This window comes from Peromyscus leucopus, chromosome 16_21 (assembly GCF_004664715.2).
Source record: "Peromyscus leucopus breed LL Stock chromosome 16_21, UCI_PerLeu_2.1, whole genome shotgun sequence".
Taxonomy (NCBI): domain Eukaryota; kingdom Metazoa; phylum Chordata; class Mammalia; order Rodentia; family Cricetidae; genus Peromyscus; species Peromyscus leucopus.
In genome coordinates this window covers 41,691,603-41,705,380 of record NC_051084.1, presented here as the reverse complement: position 1 = coordinate 41,705,380, position 13,778 = coordinate 41,691,603, and the positions used below count along the sequence as shown (strand labels likewise).

The window sequence follows — 13,778 nt, the reverse complement described above, 5'->3', positions numbered from 1 at the left end:
CTGAGTCCTGCATTGCCTTCCCCTTGGTGATGGACTCCAACTGGCCAGTCAAACAAACTCTTTCCTTCCCAAGTTGCTTTTGGTCATTGGGTTTTATCATAGCAACAGAAATCAAACTAAGACAGTAGCAAAGCATACTCAGAATGAGGTCGCTAAGCTAAGTAACTGTAAATTTAAAGTTTAAACTACCCCATTGTTTGGGGAAAAAATTAGTGAATTTTTTTTAAGCAAGCTATATTTTAATGTCCTTTTGTTCATTACATTTTTTTTTGAGACTTTCATACATGAGTACTGTATTTTCATCATATCCCCCACCCTCTCCCTCATTCCACTCCTTCCGGGCCCCCAACTCCCTCTCAAATTCATGATTGAAATTTTAGTTATTATTTTATATGTGTGTGTATGTATGTGCATATGGCCATATACAACCTGCTGAGTTCATTTAGTGTTGCTCACATGTGTATGTGTTCAAGGATGACCACCTGGGGCTGAGTAACCTACTGGGAGCTCAGCCCTGGAGAAGACTGACTCTCCTCCCTCCCTCCACAGCCATTAATTAGCTGTGGCTCTTTATCTAGGGATAGAGACTTGTGAAATGCCCCAACCAACTGTTGCCATGTTCAGGTCCTGTTTAGAAGAGAATATTTTTGATATTTCATAAGTACAACAACTTTCTCGTCATATCTAGAAGACACTGGCCCAGAGCAGATGCCCTGGACTTGGGTTTCTCATGATCTTTACTCCCTCTCTGAGATGTTCTTTGAGCCTTGGTCTAGGAGCTGTGTTGCAGATGTATCCGTTGGAGATGGGCCTTCTACAGGCAGTTGTTCTCTGCCGTTTTGACCAATGGAGAGTTCTTGTGGTGGTTTCTATCTGCTGCAAAAGATAATTGCTAATTTCGAATCACTAATCCTTACTGACTCTCCTGTTTAAGTATTTCTAAGTCATCCTTCCAGAATCCAAATTAAAAGCACCCTTTCTAAAGGCACATTACACCTTAAGCATCTTTGTACCTCCAGTAGGTCCCATCAGCCTAACCAAACAGACTTCTAGCACACTTTAATTAAAAGAGTGGCTGGACTTTCAGAGTATGCTGGAAGGTTTTCGCTCTTATTCAAAACAAATGGCTCCTGTTTTAGTGGTTGTTTGGAGGGGTGAGAAAGGAAGTTATTGTACTAAGGATCGGGCCCAGTGGTCACATGCTCCACAAGACCTCTACAGCTGCTGTGGCTCCTCATGCCTTGTCCTCATACATGGACCACAAAGGGTGGGGCTGCTCCTACTCCGGGCACTGATTTTCAAGGAGTGTGCAGTGTGGACTTCCAGCATCTGCTACAAACAAGGAGCTTTACTAAGCAACAGAGGACAAACCAGAACCTCTAAACAGCACATAAGAGACGACACAGGTCAGCCTTACGTTATTTCATTTCCTTTATTTGGTTTAGGCTGGAAGAGAAGTCCTGGTTGTCAGTCCGTAGCTTGGTCAGTCCATATGTCTTTCCAGCCCTCTGTTTACACCGTCTGTGCATCCATATTCCCCCCACAGCCAGGATGACCAGCGACAGAGGTGCCAGCGCAATGCCCCAGGAGAATGTGGAGGAGACTGTAGAGAGGAGAGAAGGGTGTGAGAGGGAGCGTCTCTCTGCAGAACAGGGCAGCACAGGGCGGCAGGGGAGAAACAAATCGGAGTTTGCTTTCCTTGATAAATGTGCACTGGTTTCTGGGAAGTTTGTCTCTTCCACCAAAGCCAAGGCCATTGGAGGATGACGTCTGTGCCATCAGAGAACGAGAAGGTGGGCACACCCTGATTAGAGGACGTCACAAAGTAAGGAGCCGAGGCCATGGGGCTCGTGGTAGTGCATGTAAGATGTGCTGTGGGTAGTGCATGTAAGATGGAGCTTGCTTTTGTCTCCATTAGCTGTCTGTGATGTGCCAGGGGACAATCTGTGCCTTGCCAGTAACCCCAGGTGTCATGGGGATTAAATGGGAAATAAAGGCAAAGACAAGAAACTTTTGGGGAAAGAACTTTGGGTGCCAAGATTATTTCTTGGGTTCAGTTATTGTATATTTGATTGCTAGACATCTCTGCTATAGACAAGAAGAGATTGTGAATACAATAATAAAGTGTCTATGAAAATGGTGCTATTAGATATCATGTTGAGAGGGCCAGAATTCCACTACATTTTTTTTTTTTTTTGAGATAGAGTCCAAAAAAGATGTAGCCCAGGAAGACCTCAAACTCTTGAGTCCCCCTCACTTCAGTTCAAGGACTAGGGCTATAGGTATGTAGGATTCCACATTGGTAAGGGTGTTCCCACACGTGTGTGTGCCTGTGTGTGTGTGTGTGTGTGTGTGTGTGTGTGTGTGTGAAGTGTGATAGTTCTAGGGTATGTGTGTGGGTATATATACGTGGGTATGCATAGGTGTAGATATGCATGTGGAGGGGATTGTAGGGTCAGTGGGGGTGGGCATATGTGGCGATGTGTAGGTGGATGTGTGTGATGTGTGTGTGCAGAGACCAGGGACTAACTTGGGTGTCTTCCTCTATCACTCTCCACTTTACGTTTTTTTAGACAGGGCCTCTCACTGAGCTTTGGTTCATCTACTGGCTGGATTGAGTAGCCAGTGAGTCCCAGGATTCTTCTGTCCCCTACTCCCAGTACTGTGATTATGGGTACATGTTACCATTGCTGGCTTTTTATATGGATGCCCGGCATCTGAACTCAGGTCCCCTTCACCTGCAACCTTCTCCCCAGTGTCAGATTACACAGTTGGAGCTATTATTTGCCATGCTCTGCTCAGAAATTAATAGGATCTCAAGCCAGTTCCATGGGGGATTCTCACACTAACTTACAATTCCACATGGATGAGAACAATATGAAGCTGCAATTTTCTGAGAAACAAGTTGTATATACCTCGTAATCCTAACGTGCTCTTGAGAAGCAGCCACAGCCTCCCCAGAGACAAACACACTAAGTTATGGCCTGGTGATCCAACACGTAAAAGGACTCCAGGGCAGGGACCACACACACACAGTCCAGGTTCCTTTGTTAATTTGATCCCCAGATAAGGAAGCCACTTTCTGTGGAACTCTGATTTCCAAATCTCTACAGCTCCTACATCACCAAGTCCCTCCCAACTGGAATGGCATTGAGATGACCTGAGACACCACCCCCAGGCACACAAGCTCTAGCTATCCATCCTTCAATCTGGAAGGAGCCAGGGCAGTTGCAATCTGGGGCAGCTCAGGAGAATGTGTGTGGAGGAGGTACCTGGATGAGGCAATAGATATGCCTATGGTCTAATAGAGGCTTGGGTGGGCAGATGCCGGCAGGGTACAGAGCTCAGATGGAAATGTACTTAGCATCAGTTACCATTCCAAGGTGTGGCCAAATCAGCATCTTCCCAATTTAAAGTACATCTACAGCTACCTTCCTGGGCATGCAAATTGAGGTAGAACAAAGGCATTTCACTGACCGGTGCAGCCTGTTCCAAAGGCTGCATTTAGATTCCTCTCCAGAGTGACTGTGACCTACAGGTTAGCGTATCCTAAGGCTGTTAACAGAAACTACATTAACTGTACCTCACTTTCCTCTTAGCCATTCAAACAATAAGATTAAATCATTGAGGTTTGTTTTCTGTGTCTTTTAAATGTCTTTGTATACTACATTTATTTCCTGTTGTTTGGTGACTTTGACCTTACAGCTGCCCTGAAACCCTGGTCCTCACAAAGCAGGGTAGAGATTTTCAACATCAAGTTCAAGATAAAGAATGATGTATCACCTTCTAGAGACGATGTGAGATGTCAGGTCAGCAAACCCTGGTGATTCAAGGCACAGCCCCAAGAGGACACAGGGTATTCAGTTCATTGCAGATTTTTGTGTGTTTGCTAAAAATCATTGCAACTTAGTTTTCTTTTTATCTAAGTATAATTTCCCAATGCCAAATGTCCGCCCTACTGACAATTCTTTTTCAAAGTAGAGGTTTGGAGGTCAGGACAGTAACTTAGTAAATGAAGTATTTACCTTCACAAACGTGAGGACTAGACTGCAGGTCCCAGCACCTACATATTTACAGGGTGGACATGGCAGCATGCTTATAATCCCAGCACCCAGGAGAGAGAAAAAGGGAACCCTGGAGCTGGCTGAGTAGCTAGACTCCTACAAGCAATGAGCTCTGGGTTAGAGTGAGAGACCCTGCCTAAGTAAATAAAGTGGGAGTGGTTAAAGAAAACTCAGTCTCTGGCACACACACACACACACACACACACACCCTTGCATATGCACTCATATGAACACACATACGTATGTGCACTTACAACACATACATGTGTCAAAAAAGAAAGGTTTTGGAATGGGGAAATACCTTAGTCAGTAAAGTGTCTGCTGTGCAGACATGAAGACCTAAGTTTGAATTCCCAGCTGCCACGTAAGAGCTGGGTGCAAACATTTATTACCTCAGCTGGGTGGGTGGAGCCAGCCTAGCCAAATCAATATGCTCTATATCTAGTGGGAGACTCTGTCCGAAAAAATACACGGTGGAGAGCAATTGAGGAAGGCATCCATCATCCATCTTTAACCACTACACTCATATGCACACCCCCACATGAACACTTATATACAATACACACACATTCATGCACACACACACACACACACACACACACACACACACACACACACACACACACACACACACACACACACACACACACACACACACTTGAGGTTCATCAGTGTGCAGCTCTGTCCAGCATTCAACAAATTGGTTTTCCTTTCAGTGTCCCCCAGATACATTACCTTCTTTGACTGTGGTATGGAGTGACTGAACACTCCATGGATTCCTGGCAACACATTTAAAATCTGTGTTCAGATCGTCCCTTGTGACTGGGTCGAAAATCAGGGCCACTTCCACATAGTTCTCATCATTCTCCGAATATTGGCTGGGTGAGAAAACATTTGATTAAGCATGATGTGTCTATGGCAAGTAGACCAGCCTTTTACAAGCTAGCCAGGCAAACACTCTCAAATTAGAAACATCTGTCCTATATAAACTGACCGACGACTTCTCTGGAATTTGGAGAACTTGCCATCATGTTCGATTCTCATTTGAGAGACCCTCTAGCCTGTTCCCGGGGGGACAATGTATCCTTGAAGATGCTGTTCATTGTGACAAGACATTTGCTAACAATGAAAGCCCATACTCTCCTCTTGGTTTGGATGGAAAACTTTAGTTTGAGGAGAACAAAAATACCTTCAATAATCAAGTAGAAAGAGAAAATTCTAGTTTGGGGAATTTGGCTTTCTCACCAGTCAGTTATTGCATGGTGAGGCAGAGGGAGTTTCCAGAAGCCCAGACCCCCTCAGAGGTGTCCTGCCTCTGCTCTTGCTACCCTCATGGCGGAAACAAATCCAGGTCACAGGCAACAGCCAGCCCGGGGAAGGCACTAGTCAGGGTGGCTACCATTCCTAATGTTAGCAGAAGCCAAAGATATTTTACTACTATCCACTCATAAGAGTAAAGGCATCCCAGATATGTTAACTAGAACTATTAAGGAAGCAGTCTGAGTCGACGAACACTGGACATTTATTGTGACTAAGTCTTTGGCAACAAGGAACTGAAAGCAAATGATTATGCTACCATGCATCATCTTCATCCACTAATGGGACCCATAAAGAACTTTTTGTTAATCTTCCCCAAAATGCAAAAGAGTGACAACCACAAGTCCAGGCTAATTCAAAGTATCAAGACTACAACTTAAAAAGTAGGGGAAATTTTGGACCATCTGTCTCCTTTCCTGTCAATCTTCAGAGTGCAAAAACTATCCAAAAGATGGATGCTTATACACAACTAATTCATTCTCTCTCTCTCTCTCTCTCTCTCTCTCTCTCTCTCTCTCTCTCTCTCTCCTTTAGAACACATCAAGCTACAAGGCTACCATTCTAACACAGATACTATGGCAAGGCCTCACAATGTTTATGAGGGCTTATGAAAATCTTTAAGTGCAATGAATGTGACAGAGTGGGAAATGGGAATATACCAACTCTGAAATATTTTAAACATGCAAAAAATCAAGAAATAAATGTTCAAAGAGTCAACTAGTGAACTGCAACTCATACAAGTCTAGAGGATGTTTGGTTCTCAAGATAATTTTTGGCAAAATTCACTTTTTAAAGTCTTAAATTCCCAACAGTTTGTAACATTTTTAAACATAACTTTTATGTCCTATTAACAGGCCCTGATTGTAACATTACCTCCAGAAGGAAGTACATCACGGCAGAACACTCTCACCCACTTACTGGTATAGCCCCTCGGTCACACGGCCTCTTGGGTAGGCCACTGAGATAAAAGTGCTGTTAGCCATCCACCACACAATGGTGTTGGAAGATGTATCAGTTCCCAGAAACACCTTGCACGGGACTACCAGTCTTGACCCTGGGTATAGCAAGATATAACACATCAGCCATCAGAACTCAGCAGGGAAAGGGGGCCACTTTACTTCACGTCTCTCAGAAAGCTCTCAACACAGGGCCTCCCTATTCTTCTCAAACACCCCTCACAAGTCAGTCCCTTCCTTATGAGGAAATTTAGTTTCCACAAAAGGTTCTGCTCAAGTCAAGTTTGCATACTTATTTACCAAATGTCTCCAGGACTGTCCGCCGGTCTGTGCAGGCAAAAGCCCCAAAGCACACGTACTTAAAGGGCCCCACCAAGGCCACTCAGTTCCTATGGAGCCGTCAATGCTCATGGACTGTCTTCTTCCACACTGATTCTAACTACAGAAAATCTAGCCATACGTGATGCTTTCTTTCGGCCCACTGCTGGCCTCAGCTTTACTCTTTCCCTGTGGGAGGCTCCGTTCCAAGAGGGTCCGAGTTTAGAATTAACCCTTTGAAAGTCAACTGCATATTCAAAGGACAGCGACTTCTATACAGCTGTGCATCGGGATGGAGCCAATGCCTTGCCTCAGTCATAGGAAGTCATCTTTCTTTCTGAGTCACCAAAGAGTAGACAGTGAAAAAGATGAGCAAATCCCATTCGCTCCGATCTTACTAAGATACACCTCCTGCGGTTTGCCTGTGAGTAGGTCTGGTCCCATGTCACACTCAGAGAAGGCATCAGCTCTCCTCCATCACTTCTTGTCCCCATGGCCTTCAATACTCACCATCCCCACCCCTTGCTATAATATAGCCCATTATATCTAGTTCATGCCTAATGTAGAGAAAGTCTGGCCCTGTGCCCAGAACTGGGACAAAAACAAAACAAACAAACAGTAGTCACGTGACTCCATTACTCACTGCAGCGCCTTCAAAGCAACAGATTGGGACTGGGCTTCACTTAGCTGGCTGGGTAGCACCTGAGATCTAGGAACCTGGGAGCCAGGCAGTACCTACCAACCACTGCCTCCACTACTCTGGCTTTCAAGTAGCTGGTCAATAGGCAAGCATAAGGGATTCAACCAATTCCAACCTCTGCACAGGAGCCCCCTATTTCTATGGCCTCAGGGTTAAACTTTAATATTTGAATCCAACACTAAACAGAATTAATAATAATGTTTTGTTTTAAAAAGGACTCTGAAGCTAGGGCTTGATGAATGAATATCAAAATTATATAAAAAAAAACCTATATTACTAAAAAACCAAGCACATAAAAAGGGTATATACATGTTGGCTGGCTTCCCAGGTATGCAGACCAGAATCTGCATCCAAATTTAATACCAAGTGTGAGTTTCTAAAGTGCACTATATCTCCATGACTCCTCCGTGGCTTTTCCTTGAGGTAAACAGTAGAAATAAAACCTTCCCCTGGAGTTGGTGTTGGCATGGCATGAGCGCCCACTGGTCAATAAATGACCACTGGCCACGCACTATGGACCATCCAACCAGTGTGTCGGTCAGGACATCCTGCAGCAGCACAGGGTAGAAATGGAAAGCCTTGTTATCAGACCATTGAAGGGCTAGAGCAGCTACTCTGATAACAGGAAGCAGTCTCGGCAGCTGCGGCCGGCTTTGTTTGACAAATGGATTCTTACAGGGATTCGGAGCAGCTCCTAAATACTGAGAACATGAATTAAGTTAAATGTACTAAAGATACTGGCTCTGTGGACTCTTTCCTACAGTGAATAACTGTGACCAAATCATTTGCCTCCTTACATTTAGCTTTTTGTAGGTGTAATTTTGAGAGCATAAAGTGCCATTGCTCTCAGATGTAATCCTAAAAGTAGTTGGCAAAGACAGAGGTCCCCTACATTGCTTATGTCAGCCCCCTACATATTGTGGCTTCTGGGCTCCCCTCCAACACTCTACACCCAAAGGCATGGTGTGGTCAGCAGACGCAGGCCCCCAAACCTCAGATAGGCACATGGGATGCAGATCCTTACCCAGAGATGCTGGTATCGTCTCTAGGGGGAAAATAATCACAGGGATGGACTCCGTGGTTGTTTCTGAGAAGGTGGGAAAGAAAAGATTGCGTTAGGGAAGGCTTGGTTTCCAGCTGAGATTTGAATTCCATTGTTTAGTTAATTAAGTGATCTTTCCCCATGTGGCCAGGCATTTCGAGAATCGGCCTTTGTCTGGCAACGGAAGTGGACTCTCCATAAAACTGAGCATCTTAAGCCAATACTTTTCCCGGCAGAGACATTCCTGGAAGAGGCCACAGTTACACATTCCTCTGACAGATGTCTTTTTATCTGCTCTGTGATGAACAATTAGCTAGTTTTCTCCCAGGCTTCCTGAATGCACCCTGATGCTATCCACAGGATGGTTTGTGCCTAAAGGTCTGCCCTACCCATCAACACTAAAGAGCCACTTCTTCAAGAGCGGGCACAGGGGTCACAAAGTTGCCCGTGCATGAGACTAATCCCACACTGGTCACTGATGTCTTTCTTATTCACTAAGGAGGTAAACTCTTTAGGAAGGCTGGGGTGGACCTCTGAGGGATTTGAACCAGCTTGAGGAACTGGGTACCTGACATAGAGCAAAAAGGACAGCTGGGGAGGGAGGGAGGAGGGAGGGGGGGAGGGGTTGGAAGCCATCCCTCAACTGGCCTCAAGAGGCCCCTTTCGTCTGCTAAAGAGCACTTAAATTACCACTGAAATGAGCACTGGGAAAGTGACATTGTTACCTATAACAAGGCTGGGACAATCAAGGGAGAAAAGCCAGCCTCAAGGATGGTTCCCCAGCTTGAGGGTGCACCTGCAAGGCCTTGATGGGTGGGGAAGGGCTTGGGAAAAGCAGATTTCAGCACAACTCCTAAGCTCCAGTTTAGCAGATCTGCACAGGACCTTAGATTCTCCTGTGTGGGGACTACTCAGAATTCGCTATTTGAGAACCACTGAGCCTCCCCAGTTTCACAGCTCAATACAAAGTGCAGGTCTGCCGCCCCCTAGTGTTTCTATGCAGTATCACACAAACAAGCCCTGAAAAAAGCTAGTGTTCTCAAGCACTACTTTGAAACAAGCAAGGAGTTATGAATGGGTTCTCACAGGACAGGAAAGAAAAAAAAAGTATAACCCAGAGGCTTGGTTTCACGGATGATAAGATATTCCTTATGACACAAAAGAATCTCTGGTTTCTGTGAGAGAAGTTCTTTTCCCCCTCACAGAAGTTATTTAAGCCCCCAATGTTTCCAAAGCTCTCTGAAGTCCGCCTTTAATTAAAGACTCCAATTGTGTCTGCTCCTCAGTATAAAGAAATACTGCATATTCCCCAGGTTTTATGCACAGAGTTATTTGCAATACTGTGATAGCCATCTTGGTGGCGTTCATCTGTAATCTCAACATGGGAAGGCTCTGTACTTAGTAGGTTCTCTAGTTAGAAGCCAGGCTATAGCCCCTGGACTACATAGCCTGAGACCCTGTCTCAAAAAGAAATACAATAATAAAACTTCACATCAAACTATCTTTGGGTTATGCGTAAAAATATATGTAAAGCATAAACCAATGTCACGTTTAAACTTGTGCCTGTCCCCAATATATTTCATTATGCCAGTGCAAACATGCCAATTCTTTGGGAGAAAAATAATCAAGATTCTGCAGGTTTCTGCAGTCAACTTTCAGTCAGGTAGTGCTCAACCTGAATGAAGGGCCACTAGGTATATACTCCACAGACAACAGTCAGGGCACTTTGAACGGGCCATGTCCATGCATAGCGCTCTGGCCAAAACCCAGCAAAACAGCGGCTCTCAACCTTCCTATTGCTGAGACCCTTTGATACAGTTCCTCATGTTGTGGTGACCCCCAACCATAACACAACTTCATTGCTACTTTCATAACTGCAATTTTTTATTGTTACGTACCTTAACGTAAATATCTAATACGCAGGATATCTGATGCGTGACCCCCAAAGGGGTCAAACCCACAGGCTGAGAACCACCGCAGTAAAATCTTTGTACCTTAGAAGTATATACTAGAGCATGGCAAGTATGTCCTGACCGGCTCAGTTTGCACCTTCCATTTTCCAGAAGGATACCTGGGTTTGGCCTCCTCTAGTGGTAAGTTTTAGGCTTGCCATTTTCAAGTACCCACTTTAACCCTTTACCTGCCCAAGAATTAATTCTCCTTCTCTCAGAACTCCCTGGTAGATACTGTTCAAAGTATCTTGCACATATCTTAGTAACCTTTAGACTAGTTGACACACATGTTTTTCTTTATGCCAAAGACATTCCAGGGCTTCTATGTGATTCTGAATTTATTCTCATTATGCTGCTTCTAGGCATGGCAGGTACCTCAGTGGTTAAGTACTTACTTTTAACCCGGAGTTCAATATTCCTAGTGACGTTGTAGTCCTTGCCCTTGTGGGAAAATGTCGCAACACATCTGTAATAGCCCGCGTCTTCCATGGATGTGTTGGCTATCAGTAAGCGTGTGGGGTCCCCTGCTCTTATAAATTTCTTATTTCCTTTATCCAAGAGGACAGAGCCCTTGAGGGGAAATATGTAATAAAGTTACATCATAGGATAACATGACTCTCAAGCACTCGGATCATATCATCACTGTCAATCAATGTAGAGCCTACAACCCAAGAATTTCCCTGGTACATGTTTACATTGACAATTTTGTCTTTGGGGCACACTTTTAACTGAATTTTTAGGAAAATTATTTTTTTTTCTTGAGGTAGGATCTTATCATGTAGCCCACATTGGCCTTACACTCCTGGTTATCCTACCTTAGCTTTCTGGATTCTGGGAGGACATGGATGTGCCCCCATACCCAGGTAAGGAAAAGGAATCTGTTACCATCTGATTTTTTTAAGATTAACTTATTTTAGGCCACTTAAGTACAAATATATTTAAGATCTAACATGAAGACATGAAGACCAAGGATGGGAAGGGAGCACGTTGCAGAAATTTCTTTAAAAAGCATTTTTCAATTGTAGCACTTACTACAAGAGAAAACATTTTTAAGTAAATAAACAGGGGATCTGGGGTCCATCTTCCCATATAGACACGGAGTCCCGTAGGTTCCTATGTAAACAGAACCCTCGAGAGCAAGGCCTCCAGTAAAACCGGAGAAGTATATAGGATGAAAACGATCCTCAGCAAAGCATGTCCTCGAGAATATTGCTTTCTAAACCATGATAAACCTATGCATGGTGTTGTGTACCTGTAATCTCAGCACTGGGGAAGCTGAGACAGGAGGATTATGAGTTTGAAGCCAGACTGAGCTACATAGAGAAACCCTGTCAAAAGGAGGGGGAGGAATGAGGCAGAGGGGCTGAGGAAGAAAAAAGGGGGGAAGAGAGGGAGGGAGGAAGGGAGGGAAAAAGAAAATGTGATCAAAGCTCAAAACTTTTAGTAATCAAACATAATCTTGAGTGACATAACAATCGCACTCTGGGTGGAACACAGACAAAACAGACAGCCAGTAGCTTGTCTTCAAATACACTTCATTAAAGGGCGGGATTTTACAGCTCCTAGCATGAATAGACAAACATGGACAGAGGGCACGATATCACAGAGGTTCTGCAAACTGCGACTTTGGGTCACTTTCATCTGTTCCTGTCATCTGTAAAGGAGAGAGATGAGCAGTCCCTACCGCGGTAAGCTATTTATTGAGGTCGGAACAGGCTCATCATAGTACGTACTCAGAAATGCTCAGCATGACCGCGGACGGAGCAGCGATTGCTAATGCTGTCATGCTAGCCCCATTTATTAAGCATGGGATAGATGTAAGTATCAGGTGCTTCCTGCAATCACTCCATTCATGACCTTCAAAACAATGGCAGGGGGCAGGAATGGCTAATCCCCTTTTTACAGCAGAAACAGACTCAAGAGAGGGAGCAAGTGGACCAAACTAAAAGGAGTAAGGTTCCTAACCCAGGCACACTGTTTACAGACCCACGTCTGTCCTCTGCAGGTGACATTTTGCATGTGTCCTCTGTGTGCTCTTTCTAAACCTAGCGAGGGCCCTCTCCAGCTCACCAGGCTTGTGCACAACCTACTTTCCGAAAAGCATTTTCAAGTTTCCAGTATTGCATTGCTGTGACGTACATAAATGTGTGTGTGCCCATGCGCACATGTGCATTTTGTCATTATCATACCAGTCAACTGGTTAACCTATTGATTAAAGGACCAATTCTTATCCATGACTAACTGAATACTAGACTTCTCAGCATCACCCTATGATCTAGATCAGAGGTTGGCAAGTTCTTTCAGACAAGAGACAGATAGGACATGTTTTAACGCCACCAGTCTGCCAGGTCTCTGTCACCACTGTTCAGTGGTACACAGACAATCCATGACCTGATGGTATGTATGGCTGTGTCCTAACACAAATGTGTTTATGGACACTGAGATTTGAGCTGAGGTCAACAGTCATGTGCTCTGAAGTATTCTAATTTTTTTCAAGCATTTAAAAACTGAAAACTCTCTGTATTTGATGAGTTACATAGAGACAAGTGACTCTAGGCTATAATTTGAGGCCTGTGCTCAACATAATGATGTCTGATGACCTCAGAATCCACACAACCCTTGCTATTTAAGAAGACAAGAGGGACATTGTAACTGAATTTACTCCTGCCTTGGGCATTGAAAGAGACTCCTTTAACATGTATATGAATTTTTTTAGAAATGAACAGAGTTGGGTATTTTCTTTTTCCCTGCTTATTTGTAGGCAAGTGACAGTCAAAAGCTCTTTCATGGCTATTTACCCTGGAATCATTTCATAGTCTGTCTACACGAACCTTACCCAAACCACACGAGGACCAATAGGCAACACTAATCACCACCATTTTAATTAATACTACAGTTCTAAGTATGGACGTGTATGTGTGTCTACATGGAGATATTGTCTTCAAACAGGTTTTTGTATGTATTCTAGGGGCTGTAAGACATGTTTTTGTGGCGGACGTGTTTTGAAGCGTACCTTATACCACTGTACTCTTCCACCAGTTTTGTTGGGGATGAATTCTTTCAGGTCAGGGCACACTAGTAACCCGGTGGCTGCGACAGTAGAGATTTGCAAGTAGGAGACAAGTGGCAGAGACGTATCAGTGTCCTTAAAAACCTTGAGTTCCACGGACATTTCCTCACAGTGCGATGCATTTCTAATTGTTTATCGAGAAAAAAAAGAAAGAGGCAATGAACGGCAAGAACAGAAGGACAAAAGCTAATGCACGTAAGAACAACTCTCCACCCCATTCAACCCTGCCTGCATTGTCTTGATGACTATTGCTTAACTCCCGATTGCTCTAAGTTCTTGGGATACAAAAAGCTTCATTCACATCCTAACTGCTATATAGAAGCTGCATGCCCTGTGCTTTTCATGAAGGACCCTGCAGA

The 13,778-nt window shown here is 44.2% G+C and overlaps 1 protein-coding gene across 4 annotated transcripts in view; it reads right to left on the bottom strand.

Moving 5' to 3' along the window:
• Positions 1–1,413: 1,413 nt before the first annotated feature.
• Positions 1,414–13,778, bottom strand: part of Il1r2 (interleukin 1 receptor type 2) — a 37,738-nt gene continuing 25,373 nt past the window's right edge. For 3 of the 4 annotated variants that reach the window (XM_028865841.2, XM_037199710.1, XM_037199711.1), the window contains exons 4-9: positions 13,363–13,543; positions 10,745–10,919; positions 8,380–8,442; positions 6,300–6,435; positions 4,800–4,942; positions 1,414–1,603 (exon numbers count right to left, since the gene is read on the bottom strand). In XM_028865841.2, the coding sequence (XP_028721674.1) occupies positions 1,419–1,603; positions 4,800–4,942; positions 6,300–6,435; positions 8,380–8,442; positions 10,745–10,919; positions 13,363–13,543 (883 nt within the window). In that variant the 3' untranslated portion in view covers positions 1,414–1,418. Of the gene's footprint in view, positions 1,604–4,799; positions 4,943–6,254; positions 6,436–8,379; positions 8,443–10,744; positions 10,920–13,362; positions 13,544–13,778 lie in introns of those variants that run through there. The other variant, XM_037199712.1, reaches the window with a different exon arrangement.